The sequence below is a fragment of the Podarcis filfolensis genome, assembly GCF_964270895.1.
Source record: "Podarcis filfolensis genome assembly, chromosome: 3".
Taxonomy (NCBI): domain Eukaryota; kingdom Metazoa; phylum Chordata; class Lepidosauria; order Squamata; family Lacertidae; genus Podarcis; species Podarcis filfolensis.
In genome coordinates this window covers 59,801,905-59,828,099 of record NC_139606.1, presented here as the reverse complement: position 1 = coordinate 59,828,099, position 26,195 = coordinate 59,801,905, and the positions used below count along the sequence as shown (strand labels likewise).

The window sequence follows — 26,195 nt, the reverse complement described above, 5'->3', positions numbered from 1 at the left end:
CTTTGTTCCATCAAAAAGAGTACAGGTCTGCCTGCGTTTGGCTTTGAGGAAGGAATAAAAGCAGAGGAAATCCAGCACTACTTCATTGGTGGGGAGCCTGTAGCCCTCCAGATATTGTTGGAATACAACGGACATTATCCCTGAACGTTGGCCATGCTGGCTGAGGCTGTTGGGAGTTGGAGTCCAACAATATCTAGAGAGCTGCAGGTTCCCACTTGCTCAAAATATGTGCAATTATATAGCATTCTCCTTCAGCTTCTTCTTTATCGTGTTAAAAATTGAGGCGTCGTCATGTTAACTCCGGGGGAAATTATTTTGCCAGTCATCTCACCACTGTCATACTGGTGGCATTTTTATGCTACAGGACACACAGCACAAAATTTCTCTCATAGAGTAGTGCTTAGGTGGGGCACCACTGGTTTAAATGACTGCCTCTCTTGCCTCTTTGTCAGAAGCTAGAACCCAGCATGGACTAGGGGATAGCTACGGGGTGCCAATTTTGAACTGTTGCTTAGCGATGAAGCCCTTTACACTATCATTAATGCATATTAATTGCAGATATTTACTGTGGGTCCCACTCAGGGGAAGGGGTGTACATGTGAGCCTGCTCTGGCATGGCGCTACTTAAAATTGCTGTAATTGTCCACCTGTCTGTGCAAGTGCTGGACTTTCACTGCGATCCATTCCAAAGCCTTGATGTGCGAGGCTTTGGCGTCATAAAAAGCACCATTCAGTGGCCAGAGGCTTTGCAATAATAAAATGCCCTTCCACAACTTAGATAAATGTGTGTTCATCACACTGTATAGTTGAAAAGAGAGCAGGGATGCATCCATGTGTAGAATACTTTTGTCCATATCGCCCCTGACCTTACTTGATGTCTGTCTTAATGAAATGTGCAGTCATATATGCTGCTTCTGTTCAGCAGCTTGTAGAAAACTCCTGCACTGAATAATAAACAGATGACTGACTCCGGGCCAGTTAAATAACAACTGTACAATAAATTTATCTCATTTTATCACATATGTAATATATATTACATTTTGCCCCTTAGCGTCAGAGAAAAATACAGAAGGACCGACTTGTAAATGAGTTCACTACAGCACTGACAAATTTCCAGAGGGTCCAAAGACAAGCTGCTGAGAAAGAGAGAGAATTTGTAGCCAGAGTGCGAGCCAGCTCTAGGGTATCGGTAAGTATATACCAATGTATGTGTGATGTTTCCATTTACAGTTGTACCTTGGAAGCCAAATGCCTTGGCTCCCGAAAAAAATCGGCTCCTGAACGATCAAAACCTGGAAGTTAGTGTTCTGGTTTTTGAACAATTTTCGGAAGCCAAACGTCTGGTGCAGCTTCCACAGCTTTTGATTGGCTGCAGGATGCTCCTGCAGCCAATCAGAAGCCACACTTGGGTTTTCAAATGGTTCCGGGAGTCGAACGGACTCCCGGAACACACTCTGTTCAAAAACCTAGGTACCACTGTATAAAATCTGTTTCAGTGTTTTAACTTTTGCATGTTTTAAAGTAGGTTTGTAAATCTTGCTTGGTTATACTGTTTAACCTTTTATAAACCGCTTTGAGGGTTTTCTTACAATCACGTGGTACATAATTTTTTTAAAATAAACAAATTACATAGACTAATGGAGGAATCAGGGTAGAATTTATCATTTATCTACTCTAATACTACTTTAGCAGTTATCTCCATATTAGGATGCATGGTGAAATGTGTGTTTCACATGCAGTCAGTTGCTAAGCTCCATTTGTGAAATGAATGACAAGCTCTTGAATTTCACCTGCAACAAAAAGTCGTGGCTTTTTAAATTGTTATTATTAAAGCACCAGATAATCTCCTAGGCCCGCAAGCAAGGGTGGAGCTTTTTGGTCGGGGTGGAATAAAACAAGGGAAGCTTTCATGTGGTCAAAGTTGGGTTTGAATACAACAGCATGCAGGACCCAGAAGACCCTGTCAGAATGCCTGATTTTGTCAGCATGTGGCTTTGCGGGCAATTGCCTGGGGAACACGGTGTGGTTTCTCATGTTTGTTGATCTGAAGCTGACTGATATTTACGTGAGTAGGAATTACCATGTGATACTCCACATAATTGCAAACAGGTCTCAGCTAGTAGCATCTACGGCAGCAGAATCTAGCATAAAGGTGAAATAAGCTTTTGCAAGAATTGACACCCAAGGCTGGATCTAGAAGCGTTTCAGTTTAAAGCGTTGTAAGTTTAAACAGGGAAAACAGGTAGAGAAAAACAGGACTTCACGTCGCCATCTGGTGGCACAACACATATAAATCGCTTCTTCTTTACCTGTCTAGCTGAGTCCTAAGATCAGTGCTTTTTTTCGGGGGGGGGGGCGGACGCAGGGGTGCACATACCCCTAAACATTTTGTGAATCTAAGTTTGGCCTCATTGAGGGGCAGCATTTCAATATGAGTAGGAAAATGAGAGTACCCCTAAACATTTTTTAAAGAAAAAAAGCACTGCCTAAGAGAATATAAATTCATCCATCTTATTCTATCATGGCTGCTTTACTTTGTGCATTAAATATTCCATAGCTGTTGGGTATGGTGGGTATGCAGATCTAGCAGGGCCGAGACCAACCTAATGTGAGCAAGAAGTTAAGGTGGTTCTAAGAAGTGTTATGACACTGAAGTGGTCTTGCTTCTTTTCTGTTTTTACTGATTTTTTTTTGGGGGGGGGGGACATTGACTTGGATCCTAAGATGAGTTAAGTTGAAGAAGTTCACAGAAGGAAGTTTTCCCTCTTCTTTTTTCCACTCCAGCTACAGCCACCCCAGAAACCGTTCTGGGGAGTCTTCCTAAACAATGTTTAGGGAGGAATGTTTAGGGAGGAATGTTTAGGGAGGAATGTTTAGGGAGGAATAGTCCAAAACTGGGCAAGCATTTATTCCAGTGTCATTTCCCCCCCTAGTGTAGAAGCTTACACCTGCAATTGCATTACTTTTTCCCCTTCAGGGAGTGCTAAGGATATAACACAAATTAAATTGGGCTGATCCAACTTTTCCTTTTTCCTTATACCTTCTTTTTTGTGGATGTGTCATATTGTAGCAGATGTAATTCCATGCCTCAGAATAAGTTGTTTTTCCATCTCTTAACTTTGCAGGGTGGTGCCCCAGAGGAAAGCTACAAAGAAGGAACACTTGTGTCCTGGGACAGGTAGGAAGTGCTGTAAAACCTGACATTGTTTCATTTATTGAATTAAGTAAACTAGGTAAAAAACTGTGTGCGCACATAATATTGCTATAAATTCTAAAATCACTCACAAGTAGGCAATAAAACCTGTAGAAGCTTTTTTTTTTTAATGAGGTGTCATAAATGTGGTTCTTTCATTGCCAAAGTGTGATGTGATCTTAATCCTGCATTGTTCTGTTAGAAAAACTTAACAGCTTTTATATGTATTTCCTCTTAAGAGCTTCCATTAATGACTTTCACTCGGTGGGTACTGTGTGTGGTATTCAAATAGGTCCCAAAATCTGGTTGCCAGTGGCAGCTAGCAATCAACGTTCCTGTGTAAAGCATATTAATTAATAATCTGCTTGGATATCCTGTGTGCTTTAACTTATAGCCAGCCTCAGACCCAAGTACTAGAAGAAGAAATCACAGAAGATGACCTTCGTCTTATTGAGGAGAGAGAGTCTGCCATCAGGCAGCTTGAGGTGAGCAGAGGGCAAAGTTTAGAAATGCACTGAGATCAAGAGCGGAATTTTCTTTCCTTAATTTGACAGTGTATTTTAAAAAACTTCTCTTGTGGTATTGGTTCTCCCTATCCCAGTATTTGTTGCCTTTAAGTTTTGTGCTTCCATGTGATTGATTGATTGAATGTCAGTTTCTAAAACCAAAGAAAAGGTCTTATCCTGCTCCACCTAGTGAACCATGCTCACCAAAGTACATCTATATTTCAGAATTTTAATTCCTAAACCATAAATGGAGTGAAACAGTGTCTAAGTAAAGATAACGATTTATTTATGTTTTGCTAAATGTCACAGTCTAGGTCCACTTGATCCTATTGATTTCATTGGAGGAATTACACCTCTGATTTATCTAGCTAAAACAGGGAGACTAGATTGTACCTTTAAAAAGACATGGATTGCACAGAGTTGTCTCGTTAACACAAAGCTATCTGGACTGGAACTGATTGTGGTTATACCCTAATTAATTAGCTAAAACATTCCATATGCAAACACATGACATCCAATTTGTTTTCCAGATATGTTAAAAGTAACATGGTGAATGTTAAAGGATTTGTGTGTGCTGCTTGCTGTTTTGTGGTTTCGTAGTCCAACCATCTCTTTCCCCCAACCATTTGTCCTGTCACTTTTTCCATTTTTTTCCTACACGTTGCTGGGAGTGAACTCCTGCAGTTGTGCTAAGTGCTGTTGGAGATGTATAAACATGAACATCTTCTGTGTTTACAGGCAGACATTTTGGATATTAATGAAATATTTAAAGATTTGGGGATGATGATTCATGAACAAGGAGATGTGATAGGTAAGCATAACATTTGGGCACAGTAGCTGGATTCAGTTAGCATCTAGAAATTTCCCAGTAATTTGATAAAAGCTAGAGTTAGCTGTTTCCCAATCATCTGGTTAGTCAAAATTTGGCTTGTGAGGAATCTGAATATGCCCATGCACCTTCTGGATTTTATTAACTGACGTGTAGCTGCCTTATATTTCAGGCTAAAAGAGATACAATATGAAATGTGCTTAAGGGGCTGTTCTGTTTTGTTGTGGGAAAAGTGTACTTCAGCTTGGTTTCTTGTATTACAACTTACATGGTTCTTGACAGCTTTTCAGATTTCAAAGGAGCTGTGCCCTCCTAGGATTAAATTCAGAGCATGTTCAGAATGAAGAGTTGACAGAAAAAGCATTATGCATAAGAAAAATCTATGTTTTAAGTATACATTTTATAGACCTATACATTAAGCTCAGGAAGGAGCTGGACTTTTAAACAGATTTTTTTAAAAAAAAAAAGAAAAAAGAAAAACTGTGCCTGCATATGGAGTGGGTGAGCACTGCCACCATGGTGGCAATCATTTTTGTCCAGGATACAGTCTGTTTCCACAAGTTGGTTATGATCATACCTTGGGGAAATAGCTTACGTTTTCCTTCTCTGCATGTGTAACCGAAGCCTATTAGTTGGGGTGAAAAATCCTAAGCACATTTAGTAGGAGTGGAATCACACCTTTAAAAAGAAAAGAAAAGGGGGAGGACAGTAGAGGGCTGCCATTAAAAATGATGATTCTGCATTGAGTCCCACCCTTCCACTACTTAAAGTTACCCACTGTAATGTGTAGTTCAACTTGTCTCATGTCCCAGTATCAGTACAATATGTATGTCCCTGCCAATGCCTCATCTTTGACTGCTGCCAGCAGGAGCAAATAATGCACATTGTAATGATCTCAGGTGGAGGCTCAGGTAATTCCGCACTCCCATGTTGGAAGAAAGTGCAAGGCAAGTCAAAGGACTGCAGGGGCTGCCCCTTGCTGCCCACACATGTAGCAGCCTCCCATCAGAACTGCCTGTGCATCTGACTGGTATGTGAATCAGCCAGTTGGATCACCATAGCCCTTTCCATGCTAGCCAGACGCCCAGGTTGCAGGGGTGTGATGTCAATGGGCTGGTATTGTCGGGAGGGTGTATGTGTTAAGCTGAATGAGCCACCATCCGCCCCATGTCCTTTGTTACCTGTAGTTTTTTCCTGGTTTATTTCAGCTAAACGTTCTTGCAAGTAAGTGTGCTTAGGATTTCCCCCCCCCCCTTTCCTGTGTCATAGTCAAGTAACAGGACTAAAGATGTAAGGTTCCAGAGCAATCTCTATCTGTTACTGAGAATTTCACTCTGCCTTCAGATTAAAGTCTCTGTGGTTTATTTTTCTCCTCAAAGACAGCATAGAAGCCAATGTAGAAACGGCTGAAGTCCATGTCCAGCAAGCAAATCAGCAGTTGTCTAGAGCAGCAGACTACCAGGTAAATATGAGCAGAAGCAGCTAGATTATGTTGGGAATTTTCCATCCTTTGATTAAAAAATTGAAGCTTAATTCTCAGACTTACTAAGAGGCTAGCAATGTGAGGTACAGGTGACTCACTCTCCTCTAGGCCATATTTTTAATGATCATTTTTAATGCTCTGCTTTTCCAACAAAAAAATCAGAGCAGTTTACAATCGTATTAAAAAACACACACATACTAAACATTCCATTTGTAATAAGGGAGGCAGGATGAGTTAAAGCACAAATATACACCACTCAAAATCATGCATGGACAGGAATATCTTTGTACGGTTCCTGAATGCTGACCCAGAAGGCAACAAGCAGACCTCTTGGTTCCACAGGATGGGTTGCAGATGTGTGGTGCTGAAACAGAAAAGGACCCATCTTTCAACCTCCAATGCACATTGCTCCATCGTCTTCAAAGACAGATGGGTGCCAGCAACAATTTAATCACCAGCTGCCTTATCTCAAAAAAGTGGAGGGATCCAGAGAAGGACTTCCAGTGCAGATATGACAAGGGAATTATATGAGAAGGTGGTCCTTCAGATGCTTTGAGGCATGGCCATCTTGGGTTTTAAATCAAAACCATCACTTTGAATTACACTCACACACCAGAAGCCTTGCCAGCTCCTTTTGGACAGGCAGAAAGCCTTTGAAGGCAGCTCCATGTAGAGTGCACTACATTAAACCATGCCATGACCAGAAGATGGATAACTGTAGCAAGCAGTTTGTTGCAACTTTTCATGGATAGCTAAGTTGGGGAAATGCAGTTTGATCCACAGGTGCCACTTGGGCCTTCGAGGATAAGGCCCAATCTAAAAGCAGTCTCAAGCAGCAAGCCTGATAATGTAGTACAGTATTGGGGAACATTTCTCAGGCTGAGGACTGCATTCCATCATGGTCAAAGTTCAGGGGATGCAGCAAAAGCAAAAAGTGGGTGGGAACAGAGACCAAAGTGGCTAGAGCAACAAATGCGACTTTTACCTTTGTACAGTAAGAGTCATGTGTTGCAATCGTAAGAAGGTCAAGAGATCTCTACACACACAAAACCATCCTATCTCCAGGCAAGCAAGAACTATGATCCCAGTTCAAGGATACATTTCAGCCATGCAAAAGCCCTTAAGGAAGGGGAAGCCCAGGACTGCTGACCCGGGGACAGCCCTGAGGCACAGACTGAAAACATTTGTTAACCGTAATGACCATGAACCTATTTAATACACTGCACTGAAATGGAAAGCAAGTGGCTTTTAAGAGGTGTGCTCTCACTTTTATTGGACACTGTCCCATCACATGTATAGTATTTATAAAAACTAACTTTAGTACAGTTGTGAATGTTACACTCCTCAAACCTACTTAGTTCTGATTCCCCAGTAGTAAGATTATTCTTTTTATGAGCAGAATAAGTCATGTGTAATCTAAAAAGTTGTTGAGAGATTTAAGTACCACAAATTTTAATAAGTTTCCCTATGAGTTGGGGTATTTCAGGTTTTAAAAGCAAACTATTGAGTGCCTATAACTTAGTCTTTTCTGTAAATCTAAACAGTGACTAAGGCTGCAATTCTAACCCAATTTGTCTAACAGTAAATTGCATTGAATTCTGTAGGACTTATTTCTGAGTAGACACGGTTAGGATTGCATGATTGCTAGCTTGAAATCCCCAGAGACCTCTAACTTGCAAGTTCTCAACTTGCACTCTGTCTCTCAACGAAACATGTGAACTGACTCAGTTTTGGGTTCTGTAGGGTTTTGTTAATGTTGAGTTTTCTATGTGGAGGGAATTTGCTTCAAATGGAAGAGCAATATTCAAACCATGGGTATCCCCACCTGAAGTCTGAAAGGTTTAAACACAATTTTCCATGCCACCGGTGAGAACTGGATGGTAGATCATCTGACGATGGAACACTTTGAACCGTTTAGTTCAGGAATTTCTACGCTGACAATCTCCTCTTTTGCTTCTCCACAGCGCAAGTCCCGCAAGAAATTGTGTATCCTCATTCTTGTGCTTGTTGCAGGAGCAACTATCCTTGGCCTCATCATCTGGGGAATAACAAAATCATGATGTGCTAAATTACGTAGTAGAGTTTCCAGTCATGTCTCATTGTGAAGCTGTTCAGTAAATGATGTGCCCATCTTTATCACTTCTGCTTTGTCACAAGATGCATTTTTAATCCACGAGTGCTTCCCCCTCAGCTTGTGTAGTACAATTAATTTGAATTCATCGCGGCAATGTAACTTGCCAATACTCGATCAAGGTATAGGCAACTTCTTATATGGTGCTTACTACTCTTCTCTTTACCTCCAGGTGTGGATCTGTTGATCAAGTAGGCCAGGCTTTCACATACACACAGAGTTGTCTTGCAAGGTCATTCAGCTGAACCCTTTAGAGGCATCATAGAGGGGCTTGTGAGCAGGATGCAAATTGTCAAACGCGCTGTTTGATATGTCAGCTTAACCCCCAACTTTATAGGGCCAAGTTAATTTACTGCAACAATTCATTCATCAATCACTTTCAATGACTGTTAATATTAACCTGTATCTCTGGACTAAGTGAAACATTTCTCATTTCTGAGATCACACACACACACAGTCCCAAGGATTTCTTTCCATAAACTAGTGGAAATCTCTTTCCACTGACTGACTCTCTGCACAGTTGAAATCTAATAACTGGGTTACTGGAGGTTGGAGCCTTGCTTCGGTTGTTACCTTTCTGACTTAATCTTTCTGAAACTTTTTTGGACTAAATGTGCATTTTCTGTTTTACAAAAGAACGGTATCTTTCTCTTCATATTTTGATATTAAAACCTGATACTGGGTATCAGCAAACTTGGCAAAGGCTAATCTAGCAAAAAAGGGTTTGATAATGATAGGCTGTGTGTTTGTACTTATCTTTAAAAGATAAGTCTTTGGAATACATTTAAAAATTAGCTAAGATTTGCACCTTAATTTATGTACTTGTTAGGTATTTGAAGTTTAAAGTATACGGGCGAAATTAATATGTATAGTGGCTTAGCTTCAAACTTGGCTCTCTGATTTGAATCTCCAATAATGTACACATTCCTAACTAGAAAACTGTTTTTAGTTGGTTTGTGACTCAAGGCAACACAGCTGGATTGGGGCAGTGGGGGATTCACAATCATGGATTTGTATACTTGTGAACATCTGGACAAGATCCCCCACAGGACCAAAGCAGCTGAGAAGAAGAAAGCCATTTGGATTGGGAATACAGCATGGGGACAGGATCCACCATGTCCCATTTCATGGCCCCAATCTGAAGGGAAAAGGGTTTGCCTCTGCATTTACCCTTTAAAAACAACATCAGGTGATCTGGTGATGGATAACCTCACTATCTTTACTACTTTGGTCTTCATATTCCTGTATATGATGGTGACTAGTGAAATTTCTGAGTTGTGTACTGCTTGAATTCAGGGCTCTCAGGCCAATATAAACATCAAACCTGGTGTTTCTGTTTTTAACAAAGTGATCGATCCCTCATTGTATTAGTAAGTACTAGGAGTCCAGAACAGAGTTTGGAAAGTTTTGACTTCCAGATGATTAAGCTGAATTTAATTCTCTCAAGTCCTGAGGTTTTTTTTATTAAAAAAGCAACAACTTGATTATTATTATTTTTGGTTCCATTTTGTAGTAACATATATTGGAAAAGTTATTCATTGTTATCTGCGAACTAATCAGGTTATTTTTTAATATATTATTGAAGTAATTAAAATGTATTGCACAAATATTATCTCTAGCTTATACATCTTTTGTATGCAGTTTGATAGAGAAGCAATGTTTACATGATAAGCTCTGAGACTTGTGATTTGGGGAAAACTGAAAGTATCTACAATCTAAATTTGGATTGCACCATCTAAATAAAGGCAATTTTGAAAGTGAATGCTTTGCAGGTTGTCCTTTGCCATTTAGGTAAAGGTAAAAGGTAAAGGACCCCTGGATGGTTAAGTCCAGTCAGAGGCAACTATGGGGTGTGGCGCTTATCTCGCTTTCAGGCTGAAGGAGCTGGTGTTTGCCCACAGAAAGTTTTCTGGGTCATGTGTCCAGCATGATTAAACCACCTCTGGTGCACAGAGGACCATGACGAGTGCCAGAGCGCACGGAAATGCCATTTAGCTTCCCGCCACAGTGGTACCTATTTATCTACTTGCACTGGTGTGCTTTCGAACTACTAGGTTGGCAGAAGCTGGGACAGCAACAGGAGTTCACCCTGTTGTGTGGATTCAAACCTCCGACCTTCCGATCAACAAGCCCAAGAGGCTCAGTGGTTTAGACCACAGCGCCACCTGCATCCCTTCCTTTGCCAATTGCCTTCTGTTCATACAGCTTACCAATGAGAAAAAAATGTCAGCATTTTGAAAGGAAGCAACATTAGGCTGGAACATAATCCAGGAAAAGCAACACACAGCACTAACTTTTCCAGCTATATATAAATTAATAAGAGCATTACAGTGCTAATTAGAAACATGCTTTAAAAATGCTGTAAGCTACAAGATGATTTGCAAGTTCCCTAGTAGCTTGTAGGCAAAGAGCAATGTTTAGTAGCTCAAAAAACCTATTGTTTGGATGAATCCTTGTCCATCTCAGAAGTAATGGGAATCCAAAAGGCAGCTCAACTGTTCTGTCCATCAATTTAGCCTATCTGATTCAGAATAAGCACATTTTAAAAAAGATGCTAGTACAAGTAGCTTTTGATGAACTAAGCTAATGAACAACCTAATGGACATGAAAGTAAACACTCCTCCTGGTTGCTAGTCAGCCTGAACTGGATTTCTCCTTAATCCCATACTGTATCTGATCATCGGTATATTATTCAGGTGAGCAAAAAGTTAGCCATGTAGTTTTCAATGGGACAGATGCACCATTCTGCTCCTCAGATCCTGTCACTTGGGGTACTGTCTATGACCAAAGGAAAGGGGTGCAGGAATGAAAAAAACTCAGTCCTAATGAGTAAGAAACCTTTCCATAAATGTCCTCTAATATATGTGCAATGAGGTATTTTTGTTCCCACAACTGTTGTGGAGAAATTGCTCTAGAATTTTACAGTTCAGCCTTTCTTATTTACAAGAATAATGTATAAATGCCCACTAGTTTTTTTATGCCAAATTGGCTGGACTAATCATGTTCCCTTTCAGCCATTTTTGAGGGTATAGCGTGGGGTGAGAGATGGGGTGCCAAATGCTCGTTACCTAGATTCTTCAGCATTCAATTTGCGAACAACACACTTGGAAAGTGGTAAGCTTTTTTGGAACTTCGTAATATGTGGGTTTGCTCTGATTGTATCCCATTCCTTGTGATAAATACTCCCTTCTCCACATATGGAAAAGTGGCCTAGCCTTGAGGAAGCATGCATTTCACACAGCTCTTTCAGTGACCTGTGCAGTTGAAGGAGAAACGTCAGAATGATGCATTGCAACGTGAACCGGAGGGTTGTTACAGCCTCCTGGTTTTGCCATCATTGGGGCTTCCCTTGGGGAAGTGATGTTTGCACACCTTTCCTTAATTTATTACCCCAAAAGTAATGTGTGCATATGTTTATGTAGATCTTCTTCCACAGTACAGAAGGGATAAAGGAATGCATGCTGCACAAGAGAATGTGGCTCTTTATACCTGGATCGTATTTATGAAGCTTTATGTCTGAGCAGCAATTTAAACCCTAGCCACCTAATCATATGTTGTGGTATCATTTAAATGTACCTTCCAAAGGTAAAAGGCCAAAAGGCTCCTGTTTTCTTGTTGTATCTCAGTATCTCCCTTTCCTTTGCACGCACATGAAAAGTGGATATCGAAATTGCCTTTTATCCCCAGACTTGTTTTGGCTTCTGTTTCATTGCCAGCTTCATTAGTAGGCAAGACTTGTTTTGACTAGTTTAAGAGAGTTTGTGTTGTACATATTTTGGGTTTAAGGGATTTCTTTTTTAAAGTACCATTTTAATTCCAGGACAGCAACAGCAAAACCTCAGACATTGCAATTTAATTCCTTAAGAGGAATTTGTACCAATTTGCTTTAGATATTTAAACCCAATATCAAACACCTGGGATTTAATGTCAGAAGGTGGGGTTGGACATGTCACTTAGCCACAAGTACCTATTTAGAATGAAATAAAAGACTTGGCTGAAAAATGTCTACATTCTATTTTAGACTCTGAAAAGTACTAGCCTTGTAAATATTCCCTGGGTAACCTGTAGCCGCAAGAAACCTCCAATGGTAAATACTTTCATGTTTGCTAGGAGATGAAGCTATAAACTAGTTTAAAGAGACATAGTGGCATCTATTGCACCTGATGACCTATTACGGAGATGGGAAACCTGCAGCCCTCCAGATGACGGTGGACCACAGCTCCCATCATCCCTGACCATTGGCCATGTCAGCTAGGTTTGATGAGAGTTAGGAGTCCAACTGTCTGGAGGACCACAAGTTCCCCATCCTTGTCCTAAAGACCTGAGTTGCTATCAAAGAGTGAACCACACATGCAGCTGGCAGCTCAGAGGGAGGGAGGGAGAAGTGGAACACACCAAGTCTTCCTTACAAGAGTAAAGGCTGAAGCAGAAATGTTTCAAGCAAATGCAGGGCTCACTCATGCGCTCACAAAAATGTCATTTTATGGTGTATTATTATTGTCCATCAAATCACAAGTATAGGAAGTGATCCCAAAGCTGTACACTTCAAAGTGAAATTAAGCAATACACCAGTTGACAAAAGAGACAGAAGTATTCCAACATTTGGCTTCAGTTCACAGTCCTTTAGAGGCAGAGATTAGGACTGAAGATTTGAAGCATATCAGCAACACACCCCTATAACATATCAGACAGGTGCTACCCCTATTATCTTTTTGGCACCTGTTGAAGATTTTCCTTTCCCAACTAGCCTTTTAAGTGGAGGATTCTATCCTAGCCTGGGCCTGTACTGGACTTGGAAATTGTCTTTTAGATATGTTGGGACGTGGTCTAAACCACTGAACCTCTTCGGCTTGCAATATTACAAGGTCAGCAGTTCGAATCCACATGACGAGGTGAGCTCCCGTTGCTTTGTCCCAGATCCTGCCAACCTAGGAGTTTGAAAGCTTTCCAGCATGAGTAGATAAATAGGTAATGCTGTGGCAGGAAGGTAAACAGCGTTTTTGTGCGCTCGGGCACTCGTCACGCTGTTCCATGCACCAGAAACAGTTTAGACATGTTGGCCACATGTTTCCCTGTCTGTGGACAAATGCTGGCTCCCTTAGTCTGAAAGTGGAGATGAGCGCTGCACCCCATAGTTGAATTCGACTGCACTTAACTGTCTAGGGGTCCTTTACCTTTTACAGTACTGTTGATTTTTTTATTGTTAAATAGCTTCAGGATGTTTCACAGGGAGCAATTAAATAAATGAATAAAATTAGCTGGATAGCTAAATTCTGGTTACAGATAGGTAGCCGTGTTGGTCTGCCATAGTCAAAACAAAAAATTTTTTTTTCCTTCCAGTAGTACCTTAAAGACCAACTAAGTTAGTTCTTGGTATGAGCTTTCGTGTGCATGCACACTTCTTCAGATACACTGAAACAGAAGTTGCCAGATCCTTCTATATAGTGAGAAGGTGGGGAGGGGTATTACTCAGAAGGGTGGTGGGAATGGGTGATTGGCAGATAGCTGTGATGAGCCTGTTGATGACTCTTAATGACTGCAATAGGTCTTACAGGAAAAAGCAAGGGGTGAGAAGGTGAAATTCTGGATACTAAATTCTGGATACTCTTCCTAGGAGATTCCTAGCTGCTAAGTCAAAAAGACATCAATTATGGAAATGTCTGTAAAACCAGGAGTCACAGGACCCTGGCAAGCATGTCACTAGTGCAGCATGCATCTTCTCTGTGTTTATGGACCTCATACAGGATTACAAACTCCTCATGCTTGCTTTTAACAAGTGAAGAACTTCTGCTGGACATCTATGTGTTGTCAATGTTCTGTTAAAAAGCTTTAACAGAACTTCTCCAAACTAATCTGGACATTACACAGCAGATGCCATAACATTTTCTAGTAGTAATAGTAGTAGTAGTAGTAGTAGTAGTAGTAGTAGTATGCAGTCATGGGATACTCCAAATGTGACTAAAGAAATAGTGGTGAGAGGGACCACTAGGATGCCCTCAGCAACTGATCACAATCTCATGATCTTTTTTTTTCAAATGAAAAAAACACAACAGAAGGCTGTTCCATACACCTACAGTATCATTTAACTGTAGCCCTCAAAATACTAAAAAATATGTGCAATTATGTTTTGGCTGCAGGACTTCAAAAGAGCTCACTTAACCTAAAGAGAATATCACAGAAGCTGCCTTAGGGCATAATAAACATATATTTTAAAACACTGCTGTTAATAGGCATGATAAATTGCTGTTGAAAAACAGGAGGCCCTCCTTTTCCCCGGGCTGTGAAGAGCTTTACTGTTTTTCTCATCAGTTCTATGAATGAGGACCAAACTGGATGTTGTACCACCAAGTCCATGGTCCTGAGATTTGCTGAGATAGTGGAGAATGGTATGAGCAAGGGGTGAATGCTTACAGTATCAGAGAGGGTCAGTGGGTAGGAAAGAAGAGTGCTAAAAACATGTTTTTAGAATTCCCCGCCCTCAACACATATAGTTTTATTGCTTCCAATATATAATAACACTTACAAAAAAGAGCAAAAGATATGAAAACAAAACCTCAATTTACCCCCTCCAGGCCATATCAATCTAGTTAAGTTTGCCAAAGGCTAGTCGGTGTTTTGGGGTTTTTAGAATTCGGTGTGAGAGAAAAAATATCGCTGGGATGATTTGGAGCTAAGAAATGGCAGCCAGAGGAGATACTGGGTTTTGCCTCTGATGTGTAGCATCATCACCTAACCATAGTTTCCAAGTCTACTGGTGAATTGCATATCCCCATCATAACTCCTCACTTTTTCCAGAACCTACTCCCTTCCAGGACTAGAGTTCATACAGTAAATTCAGTGAGAAGCTCCTCCCTAATGCAAGAAAGCTTCCCTCAGCCCCTTCCTTTATGTCTTCTGACATCCTGACAGTGCAATTCAATACATGTTCATTTACAAATACCGGTAAACTCCGCTGAGTTAAATGGGATTTATTTATGACATAAGTTTGTATTGGATTTGGCTTGAATACAGCTTCATTTTTTCTGCCTACTACCTATGCTGTGTGTCTCTCCTATGTGTGAACTCCCTAGAGAAGCTAAGAAAGGATCTCTTTAAAACACAACTTTCCACAATCGTATCAAAGCGAGAACATTTTGCTTCAAAACGCCCCATATTTGAAGCTGATTGCAGTTTTTAGATGAAAGCAGTCCAGTGCCGGGACGCTTTAAAGCAAATGCTGTTTTGGAAAGATGAGGTTCTTTCCCAGCACTTGAAAGGCATCTTGACATAAGGGAACATCTGTACATATCTCTGTGTGTGTACGTTTTACTGTTATGACGGATATACATACCAAAAGAAGGGGCAAAAGGCACAATTGTGACAGGAACAGACGGCACAGTCAGTTACCTCTCCCTGACCTTTTCTTTTTTCCCACAATTTAAGTTGGGGTGGTGGTGGGGGTAAAGGGAATATCTCTGAAGGGCTCAAATCTAATTGCCTCTCCAAGGAAAGAGTGGATCTTGTTTCAGCCTTGGAACTCCCTCTCACTGCATCCATCCACTCCTACACGGTCTCCAGTATAGATGCTGCCTTTACCTGCAAAGCATTTATTTGTAGCTTTAAAAGATATTTTGCAGGATTTATTAAAATTTATTATTATTATTTGGCCTCAACGGAGATATGGTATGGAGACAGCCATTCATCAAAGGAAACTAAATCCCATGTGCTCATTCTTCAGTTGCAGGTTCATAATACAATCCAATGCTTTCTTCAATTTTCTTCTGAAAACGGGGGGGGGGGCACCCTTCTCTCCCTTTCCCTCTCCCTCCCCCATTTGAATTTATCCTCATTGCCCTATTTTCTCTCTCTTCCTGTTCATTCTCAAAAGATATTCAGAATTTGACTGTATTTTCATTTTTTTACATTTTTAATACCTCCCACAAAGCACCTTGCCTTATTATGATAAATGTCTTTTTCAGTAATGTTCTTCTAGCCTCACTAAATAAGCACAGCCTGCCATAAATTCGTTTTATTGGTTTTGTGAAATATTTTGAAATGGGAGCATATTTAAACACACATTTTTTTACCTGCATTCTAAAGTTGTATAATGCCATGGTGCTATACTATGTGCCCTGCTGATAATTTTAATTGCCACTTAGACCTGTCCCCCCCTGCTATGGATTTCAGCAGCATGCAGAGGTCTTCTGCCCTGAGCCACCTTTCATATGCATCCAGGAGTAAAAAATCAGTTTGGTTCAAGTTTTATCTAATTTGAACTTATCTAATTTGCACTTGATGAAACAATAGATGAGCAAGAACACAGCTATTTTTGTGTAACCCGCTCTTCTCCAAATTCTGTTTCTTCAACAAACTGTGCATTAAAATGCCTATATTAGTGAAAAATATTATACTAGGAAAATTGCTAAGATATGGTGAGCCACTGTCCCTGTAGTAGGATAAAACCTTCACATTTATATTGCACACAGATGTGGCTTCAGCCTGTATAGAAATCCTGCTATTAATTAAGATTTCAACTCTTAGATTCTTTCTTTCTTTTTTAAGTTTCAAGGTCTCATCACTGTAAGATCTTTGAAACACTGAATTGGGACTGTAAGGAGCTTTCAGCTGCTGATATGTGCACTTTCGGTATTTTGCTTCCTTCTTCATGGCACAGTTTTGATCATCTGTGAATTCCCTTCCTTTTCTATTTCATTGTTTTCCCATTGGGACACAGTACCTAAGGTGGTAGTGGTGACACTGACTTAAATACATTATCGCTTCTATATCTTCTGAATAGTGAACATTTCTGCTATGCCTGCTACAGTTACTTCCCCACTTCACACACACACACATGAGCAATCACAGAGCTGGTGATTAGTGCTTTGAATCAGAACGCCAGTCATCTACAACTCACATATTCAGGAGTAATATGAATGTAGCCAATGTGGTGGCCTCCAGATGTTATCTAGCTCCCACCCGACCAGCCAGCACAGCCAATGATCAGGCATTATGGGAGCTGGTGTTCCACAATATCAATGGAACATCAAACTGAGCACCCCTTGTCTAGCAGAACTAGATACCAAGCACTATTGTACCAAAACAAGAGGCAGTAAGGCTTCCATCCTATGAACACTTTTTATCTTATTTTATAAGAGTATTTTTGACCCACCAACCCCATTCAAATAAATAAGATGAAGAATCCCATGGTGACGTACAATCAAATCACTCAAATATCATAAGATGCAGAGCACTTTAAAGGCAGTCAGCCTCACTGGAACACTGCTTGCATAGAATGGTGGCTGGATGTTCCCTTGGTGGCAAAACTCTATGCTTTGCACCAAAATCTTAAGATGAGATTTCAGCCTCTCATTGACAAATTCAGTTCCTAACTTTAAAAGGCATCTGTCTCCCTGTTGTCTCCATTTTCAGTGAATTCCTAGTTCCAGAATTCCTGAGCATGCCACCCTTTACACTTCATGATGAGGACAAAAAGAGCATTATCTGTAACAGCGGCAGTCAAGGTTTATAGATGCTGAGTTCATCACATTGCTGTTCAACATATGTTAAAGTGGATGTGCCTCCTGAATTGCAAAGGGACGGGTCAGTTAGATTCATCTTCATACACTATAACTCTGCTAATCACCCATACTTCCTCCCTCCTTCCTTCCCATTGCAGTTAAATTAGCACCAAAATGTTTTTTTTTCCCCAACCAGGGCAAGAAAACACGCCATAGGCTTTCTTCTGGAAGCTTTGAAAGGACATGCCATTGTCTTCAACTGAAGCAGACTAGCGATAAACCTAATGTTGAAATATCTTGGAAAATTTTATGACAGAATAATTACATGTTTGTCTTCACAATCTGTCAGCAAGACGGCATCTGTCAGAGCTGTCTCTGGGCTGCAGTATTTATGCAGCTGTCTTCTATACATTACATATTTTTATTAACCATTTTAGCATTTAAAAAACCAACAGGATTCTCACAGTGCACCTAAATGATATAAATGCCATAGGATGTATAAGATCCTTTGATTTTGTGACATGATTTACGCACACCACTTCTCCACAGTTATGCTACTTAACCTACAAAATCCAGCATCCCTGAAAGCTTTGGGGTTTGAGGCTTTTATTAGTTCCTTTTCCTGGGGTGGTGGGAATTATATCTGTCTCTGGGTGTTAGAGATTGGATGCTGTTGCATTTTTTGTGAGTCATGCCCATCTGGAATGCGAACAGGGCTTTTTCCAACCGGAACTCAGTTCCAGCACCTCTCAGGTGGACACCATTGCCATTATAAGAGAACAAGGAAGTGTTCATGGTGAGTTCTGGCATCCCTTTCCCAAACCTCTCCATTCTTAAGGAAATCAGCCCTGAGTGCTCACTGGAAGGACAGATCGTGAAGCTGAGGCTCCAATACTTTGGCCACCTCATGAGAAGAGAAGACTCCCTGGAAAAGACCCTGATGTTGGGAAAGATAGAGGGCACAAGGAGAAGGGGACGACAGAGGACCAGATGGTTGGATAGTGTTCTCGAAGCTACCAGCATGAGTTTGACCAAACTGCGGGAGGCAGTGGAAGACAGACGTGCCTGGCGTGCTCTGGTCCATGGGGTCACGAAGAGTCGGACACGACTAAACAACTAAACAACAACAAGAGTTGGAAGGGACCCTGAGGATTATGTAGTCCAAGCCCCCTGCAATACAGGAATATCCAGCTGCCCCGTGCGAGGATTGAACCTGCAACCTCGGTGTTATCAGCAGCACCACACTCTATCCAAGAAGAAACTTTACATTTGCATGTGCTACATTTATTTTATTTTCACATATGTTACAGTTAGTTACTTTGGATGCATGTAGAATTACTTTTACAGAATTAAGACTTTTTATGTCCCCTGCCTTTCTGGAAGGCCGTGATTATAAAAAAAAAGTTACCCTTAGAACAGAGTTTCTGTGTGTTTTGTAAAATGGTTATAGAGGATGTTGTTCACTCCATTATGCAGTGCCCTCCATATAAAGATCCTTATGAAAAATATCTGAGTATAGCTGGTGGCGGGGGGGAATGCTAAATCAAGTGAGTTTGTGTGCTTTTTGCTGTTGGACAAGAAACATTATGTTACTTTGCATGTTTCTCTATTTGCGCTAGCTGCCAGAAAATTAAGAGCCCAATTTGTGGCTCGACTCTAAATGTCTTTTATCTTTGTAATGGCTCGTTGCTAAACAAATAAAATTGTTACTACTACTGCAGTTTAACACTTTTACGGTAGTAGAGCAGCTCAAAATCTCCAGCTTTTTGTTATCCCCAGAGAGCATTTTAATGCTTTTTGAGAGCAGTGTGCAACCCTGGGCTTTAGTCCAATAAAGTTTTGAAGCAGATGTGTAGGTGTTCTTCTGCATGAGACCCTGGCTATTGATTTCCCCACCCTGCTCCAGCATTTGCAGTTTTCTCTGGCTCTGGCCAAAGCTTTTATTTATTATTATTATTAGTTTACCACCATGAGTTTAAACCTCCATGATCTTGAATATGATCTTCACTTGTATATGTGACAGCTACAGCCTAACCCACAATGCAAGGCTACTTCAAAACAGCTAGTAGACTTTTGACAGCTGCTAGGAACCTGTTTGAAATTGCTGACTCCTTGCTTACCATGACCTGTGTTGGTTTTTTGTTTTGGTTAAAGAAAATATATATAGATATAAAAGGAGAATTCCCTGGATGTTTGGAGCAAGTACTCTTGGGTGAGAGCACCCCAGTAGAGATTTAGTATCACAAAATATGTAGCAAAGTGAAGGGTGGAAATATAGGTTGTTAAGCTTTTAAAATATCTAAACCACTGAGCCTAGGGCTTGCCAATTGGAAGGTCAGGGGTTCAAATCCCCACGACGGGGTGAGCTCCCATTGCTTGGTCCCTGCTCCTGCCAACCTAGCAGTTCAAAAGCACGTCAAAGTGCAAGTAGATAAATAGGTACCACTCTGATGGGAAGGTAAACAGCGTTTCCATGCACTGCTCTGGTTTCGCCAGAAGCAGCTTAGTCATGCTGGCCACATGACCCGGAAAAACTGACTGCAGACAAACGTCGGCTCCCTGGGCCAGTAAAGTGAGATGAGCGCCACAACCCCAGAATCGTTCGCAACTGGACTTAATTGTCAGGGGTCCTTTAACTTTACCTTTTTTTATGTTGCTTCCAAAGTTCACCTCTTATCTTAACATAGAAAGAGACCACACGTTTGGTAAGTTAAAAATGATTCACTTACAAAGTCTTCAAACGTCAGATTCTTGTGCTTTTCAACATGGTAGTCAGGACACATAGACAGTATAACTTAGGTTCCAAAGTGGTGAGAGCTTCTAAATTATTGGTATAGAAAAAAGACAGCTCACTGAAGACACACAGTCTAAGCTTGGAGAATCTAGTTTAGACATGCTTACTGGTAGGGTTCACATGGCAGAATGGGAAGAACAAAGGCTTGATAACCCTCCCTCCCAAGATAAGGGGGAGTGATCTAGCTAAGCCTGGCAGGACAGCTTGTTCTGTGGTGTTAACCCCTTCATGCATTAATTTGTCTTAAGCATGTTTGTTATATGAGGCTATTAATCCACAAGCTGGTCACTCACACATGTCTCAGTGCTCAAGATCAGACTTATTGAATGCATTTCCAGGCCATTCCAGTTCACATGTCATGGTAAGGCTCTTTCTCTCATCCTCACTGGTATGGAAACAATTCCCTGAATTAATGTTATTTCTGTACCAGAAATTGTGGTATTTCTTGCTCCAACAAATCATGGTCAGTAAACCAACAAACCTTGGCTACAGATTGTGGGGTTTTGGGGAATGAAATAAATTGTGATCCTTAGTTCAGATGTAACACTAAGCCAGGGACGGGGACTAGTTTCTTCCAGCGCAAGTGGGGACAAGCAAAGTGGTCAGGATTGAAACATTTGTGATGTTCAAATGAGACCACTGTAGGCTAGTACCAGTGAGCTAAAACTACAACTGTATTCATGGTGGCACTTGAATGTCTCTTCACAAGCCAATGCAGGCAGCAGTTTCAAGTGGGGAGTTAAAAACCTGGTGGAGCCAGCTTGTGCAAACAACTTCTGATTTATACAAGCAATTTCATAAATCATAGTGTCATAGAACTGTAGAGTTAGGAGGGACTCAAGGATCATTTAGTCCAACTCCTGGCAATTCAGGAATCACAGCCAACTGAATATTAACATTCCTTTCTTCCACTGCAGGCCAAGGGCACATCCCAGGTCTTCCTTGAGGGTGCTTGTGGCGTTTGCCCTCCTAGGTGTGTGACATCATACTGGGTTCATATGGAAAGGGTTAACTAATTGTAAAATGACTAACCAATGTGAAACCAGGGGGCAGCAGTAACTGTGTATAAGGTTTAAGCACAGAGGGGGTTTTTTTGGGGGGGTTAGAGTTAGGGTGGTTGAGAAGACAGTCTAGAGTTAGAAGAGACAGATAAGATAAGTCTGTGGGTTGGGCTAGTCTGGGGTGAGAGACTGAGAGAATTTGTTAAGAGGAGTCAGTCAAACAGTTGAGAAAATCAGTCAGAAGGTATTAGGAAGGTATAGGCCGGTAAAGAAACTAAAGTTAAGGTACTGACAGGAATACTATCGGAGAAACCATAAACTTGTTAATGTTTGTAAAATAAACTTTTTTTTTTGGTTCACTTTTAACAACTGTCTGGACTCAGTGTTTCACCAGAGAGTAACTGGTTGGTGGCAGCGGGGAAGCAAGCACAGTGGTGGCACAGAGATGAATAGACCGTTAAACGTCCTGGGACCCTGTGTGATCACCACAGTGCTTCATCCCTCAGGAGAGAATTTTAGATAGCAGAGAGGGCTTCAGTGATGAGAAAGAAGCATGAAAACCTGCTGCCATGATGGATTCAACACAGCAGTTCTCTACAATTGTTAATTAAATAAAAACAGTTACTTAAATTAACTAAATAAATGAAGTTTCTTGTTATGCATTTATTCATCAGTGATTCTATTTTAGACATATGAAGACCACTGAGTTCTCTCTGCAAATGCATGGCAGCCTCTGTGCTAATAGCTTATTGCCATGATCAAAGTACCATGGCTTACCCTAATTATGTACTTAACATTTTCCTCAATTTTCATGTTTTGTTTTTAAATCTCATACTAGAAATCCTTTACCTACCTATCACAAAAATAGTTTTCTTTTACTCAAGCTTATACAGCAACTGCTGTATGAGAACTAAATTTGGCAGATTTTTTTTAATCACTTGGCTGTGGAAAACTTCCAGGAACATTTTAATTTAGATTTAATTGTTGATATCAAGATGGGGAAAAATTAGGCTTCCCATTCAGATTCTAGCCTTGGGGTTTGCTAAAAGGCAGGGCTTGACTTCCTCTGCTTTCCATTAGGAGGATTTGAGCAGGACAAAAATAGGAATCACAATTAATGCAAAGAAGATTAAGTTCTTGGGCTCATATCTTCTAAAGAATATCCCACAAAGGCTATTGGGGGTTATTATGGTCCCATGAGCTGAGAATTCCCAAGTCTACCATTTGACTCAGGTCAAATGAGATGTTTCAAGGCAGATGAAGTATACATCTCCTGACATTTTTTTAAACTTAATGTGTGGCCTAAGGATGCTGCAAGTTTGAGCAGAGGAACAGTGAAAAGAGGAGATACTTAACCCTTTCCCTTCTTTAAGTCTTGCTACTTAAAATTCTGTGCAATGTGGTTAAAAACATTCCTCCTGATGATGCAAACAAATTCCTCTGAATTTGTGTCTCTTTTTTAGCAGAAGAATGGCCAGAGGAGAAAGGGCTAAGCAGCCAATTCCTCTGCTCAGACTTGCAGACTCCCATAGCTTTCCTTCATCAAAAAGTTGAAGAATTGTGTGCACATGTATTGTCTAGTCCAGGTTTCCCAAACTTGTATCTCCAGCTGTTTTTTGACTACACTTCCCATTATCCTGACCACTGGTCCTGTTAGCTAAGGATGATGGGAGTTGTAGTCAAACAACAGCTGAATACAAGTTTTGGAAACTCTAGTCTACTCCAGTCTTTCCCCAAATTGGTGTCCTCCAGATGCTGTTGGAGTCTTAAAACCCACTAGCCTTTTTTAACGGGTTCCCCACCTCTGCCAAATCACAGACCACATCTGTTTCCATTGAATGAACATAAAAACCATGGATCTGGTAACTGCCAGTGCTGCAAAAACATGGTTCTGAGGTATAGATCCTTATTTATCTTTTTTGCCAAGAAATCCCCTCAAAACCACCATCTAATCATTGGTGACTCTTGTATCCCCAAAAAAGTTGGAAGCATCTGCTTTAACCTTTTAAGCTTCTATTGAGTTTGATGAGTAATTGTTATTTTGTGTCAACTGATTTGCTCAAATTTTATTTTTATTTTAAAATAGAGCTTGTACTAAAAACTATTGCTGACCTTTTGTGATGCCCACGCAGTTGAAACCTCTAAGTTTTGATTATTGGTTATTTAATTTCTATACTGATTAATACACTAAAAAACTGTAAGTGCTATACAAAAAACTAAAGCAACAACTTAAACAAAATATTACAAAAATGCAGTTACATAAAAAGTTACATTAATGCAAAGTTACACACACACACATCTCAGCTCACCCACAAAAGCCTCACAATTAGAAGAGTTCCTGCAAACAGCGGCCATCACTCTAGTCTCTCACTCTAGACTTGTTTTTTATGGGCAGGCCCAAGGTGGATGCTACTTCCTCAGGAAGTTGTACTGCCCACTCAGCTGAACTCTCCACACCCAGTTCCAGGTACAGTAGGTTTGTTGAGTTTCCCGGTGGATCCAAAAGACAGGTAAAGATCCCCTATCCGCTCCCAGTTCTTTCTTCACCCTCTGTCCTCTACTCCCCCCCCACCTGCTTTTGGCATATATAAGATGTTCAAAATATTTATCCCAGGAAGAAACAAATGCAGAGCTGGGTATTTTCTGTCACATCCACACCCTAATCCCTTTTTATTTTCTTTAATCACTGTTATTAAAAAGGGTGAGTACAGTTGACTCATAGATCTGAACCAAGAGCTATACTGAACATTTACAAAGTCTTTGTGTCATAAAGAGATTTGAAGATATTCTTCACCTTGTAGGATCAAGACTGTACTAATATTTTACAATTCCCTTTTAATGCTTTACATCTCAGTTCTATACCCACTCTAGGGCTGCATTCAGATGGCACTTTGTTTCTTCTTCCCAACATTTCCTTCCTTGCTAATTTTTGCATTTTATGTGCTCTTTCACACAGAAATTGTGGTTTTAGTTGCAGCTAATATTTGCTGGGTTATGGTCCATTGTTTCATTGTATTATTTGCTGTTGCTGATTTCAATGTGCACAGTATTTATTATTGAATTATTAAAAGCATTGATACCCCACTTTCTGTTTTTCTTTTTAAATATATACTCAAGTTGGTTTAGCACACTGGAATTAAAATTGATCAACCAGAAATAAATGTGCTAAAACTGAACCATTAAAATAGACAGGGACAGCAAATGAAAATTTAAAAAAATGTCTAGGGAGTACAAAAACAATCCATACTCTATAGTCAAAATTCCTTTCAAAATCAAAAAGGTCCTCCTTAGATGGCAAAAAACTATAATTTACAAAATTAGTTGCATGTCTAGTTGCATAATTGCCATGATTTACATTCCTGAAACCATTTAACATTGATCAATCATCACGGCTCCACAGATCCTCTTGAACTGTGGTCCATTCTCTTTTTCCTTAATTGACTTTCCTATTTCTCAATCAGCAAATCAAAACTTTTTTTAAAATTCTGGAAGTTGAGTGCCAATGGTAGTGTGATATTTTTCCTTTGTGGAAGAGAGCTTGGCTTATTAATGGATCATTGAGAATGTAAAGGCAGTGCAAATTTGCTAAATGTATGGGTTTCATTCCTTCTTCTAAAACTAATGCAAAGTTGAATTTAACTAGCAGTGAGCCAGCTCAGCTGAACCTTAATTCAGATACACAGGACTTTAATTCATTTCTGTTTCTTAAAAATTAAGCCCTATGGGATTGCTTGGATCTCTAGTAGCCTAATCCATAACACACTTACATCAAAGCACTTGGATTAAAAACTGATTTTCAGCCATTTCACCTGACCATATATATGGTTTGCTAGGAACATGGTTTGATCTGTGCAGAGTTCTTTGTATGGTTGATGAAGCTGGCAGATTGATTCCCTGCATGTCCAGCTGACCAGCTTACATGTTTTGCCATTTGGCAAGACTGCTAAAGAGATCCTGAAATTTTGCAGTAGACAGGCAGGTGGGCAATGTTAAGTCTTACACTAGAAAGCTGGTACATAATAATTCCTATCCCCTTTGAAAACTAAATTTCCTTCCAGAATTATGTTATGGTGAACTTTCAAATACGTTTTATGTTTTGCACACACAACTGAAAAATCATAGTGTGGAAGAGCCCCACACAGGTGCTCAGGTGAAGGTGAGAAAGAACCTATGTGCACATACAGCTATGTGCATAGGCTTTGTCCGAGCAACTGCAGACCCTATTTGAGCATCCGTAATCACATGGACTACAGTTTGACAAGTTGAATGTGCATAGGCTCCTTCAGACCTTCACCAGAACATCCATATGGGGCAGCAGGATGGGCAACAACCACAGTCATGTTTCCTGCTCAACAAGCACTATCATTTGAATGGGTGGAAGGATCTATGAATGAATGGGGAACCTGTGGTCCTCCAAATGTTGTTAGACTCCAACTCCTATCAGATTTAGCCAGCATGGCCAATGGTCAAGGGAGCTGTGGTCCAACAACACCTCAAGAGTCGTAAGTTCCATATGCCTGTGCTAGAAAGAAAGGAAACATAATGCCTCATGAATGAAGAGCAGCCTTTAGCATGCTTTTTGAACCCATTATATAAACATAGGAATAAGCTCTTTTGAAGCTGGCAACACCAGGCTGATCCCTGCTTGTGGTTTCTTGATAAATGTCTTTTTTAAAAAAATAAATGGCCTTACGGTCTGAGTCAGCATGGGTGTGTTAGATGGTTGGCTGCAACAGTGGTTCACAAGATCATTGGAAAACA

General features: G+C 40.5%; 1 protein-coding gene and 1 long non-coding RNA gene across 3 annotated transcripts in view; one reads left to right on the top strand and one right to left on the bottom strand.

Moving 5' to 3' along the window:
* Positions 1-9,904, top strand: part of STX7 (syntaxin 7) — a 28,122-nt gene extending 18,218 nt beyond the window's left edge. For both annotated transcript variants that reach the window (XM_083607841.1, XM_083607842.1), the window contains exons 5-10: positions 1,052-1,189; positions 3,126-3,178; positions 3,588-3,678; positions 4,438-4,510; positions 5,908-5,990; positions 7,976-9,904. In XM_083607841.1, coding sequence (XP_083463967.1) covers positions 1,052-1,189; positions 3,126-3,178; positions 3,588-3,678; positions 4,438-4,510; positions 5,908-5,990; positions 7,976-8,071 — 534 coding nt within the window. In that variant the 3' untranslated portion in view covers positions 8,072-9,904. The remainder of the gene's footprint in view (positions 1-1,051; positions 1,190-3,125; positions 3,179-3,587; positions 3,679-4,437; positions 4,511-5,907; positions 5,991-7,975) is intronic.
* The window catches only part of LOC310760040, a 592,410-nt gene that overhangs the window by 52,968 nt on the left and 513,247 nt on the right, over positions 1-26,195 (bottom strand). The gene's annotated exons all lie outside the window — the stretch shown is intronic.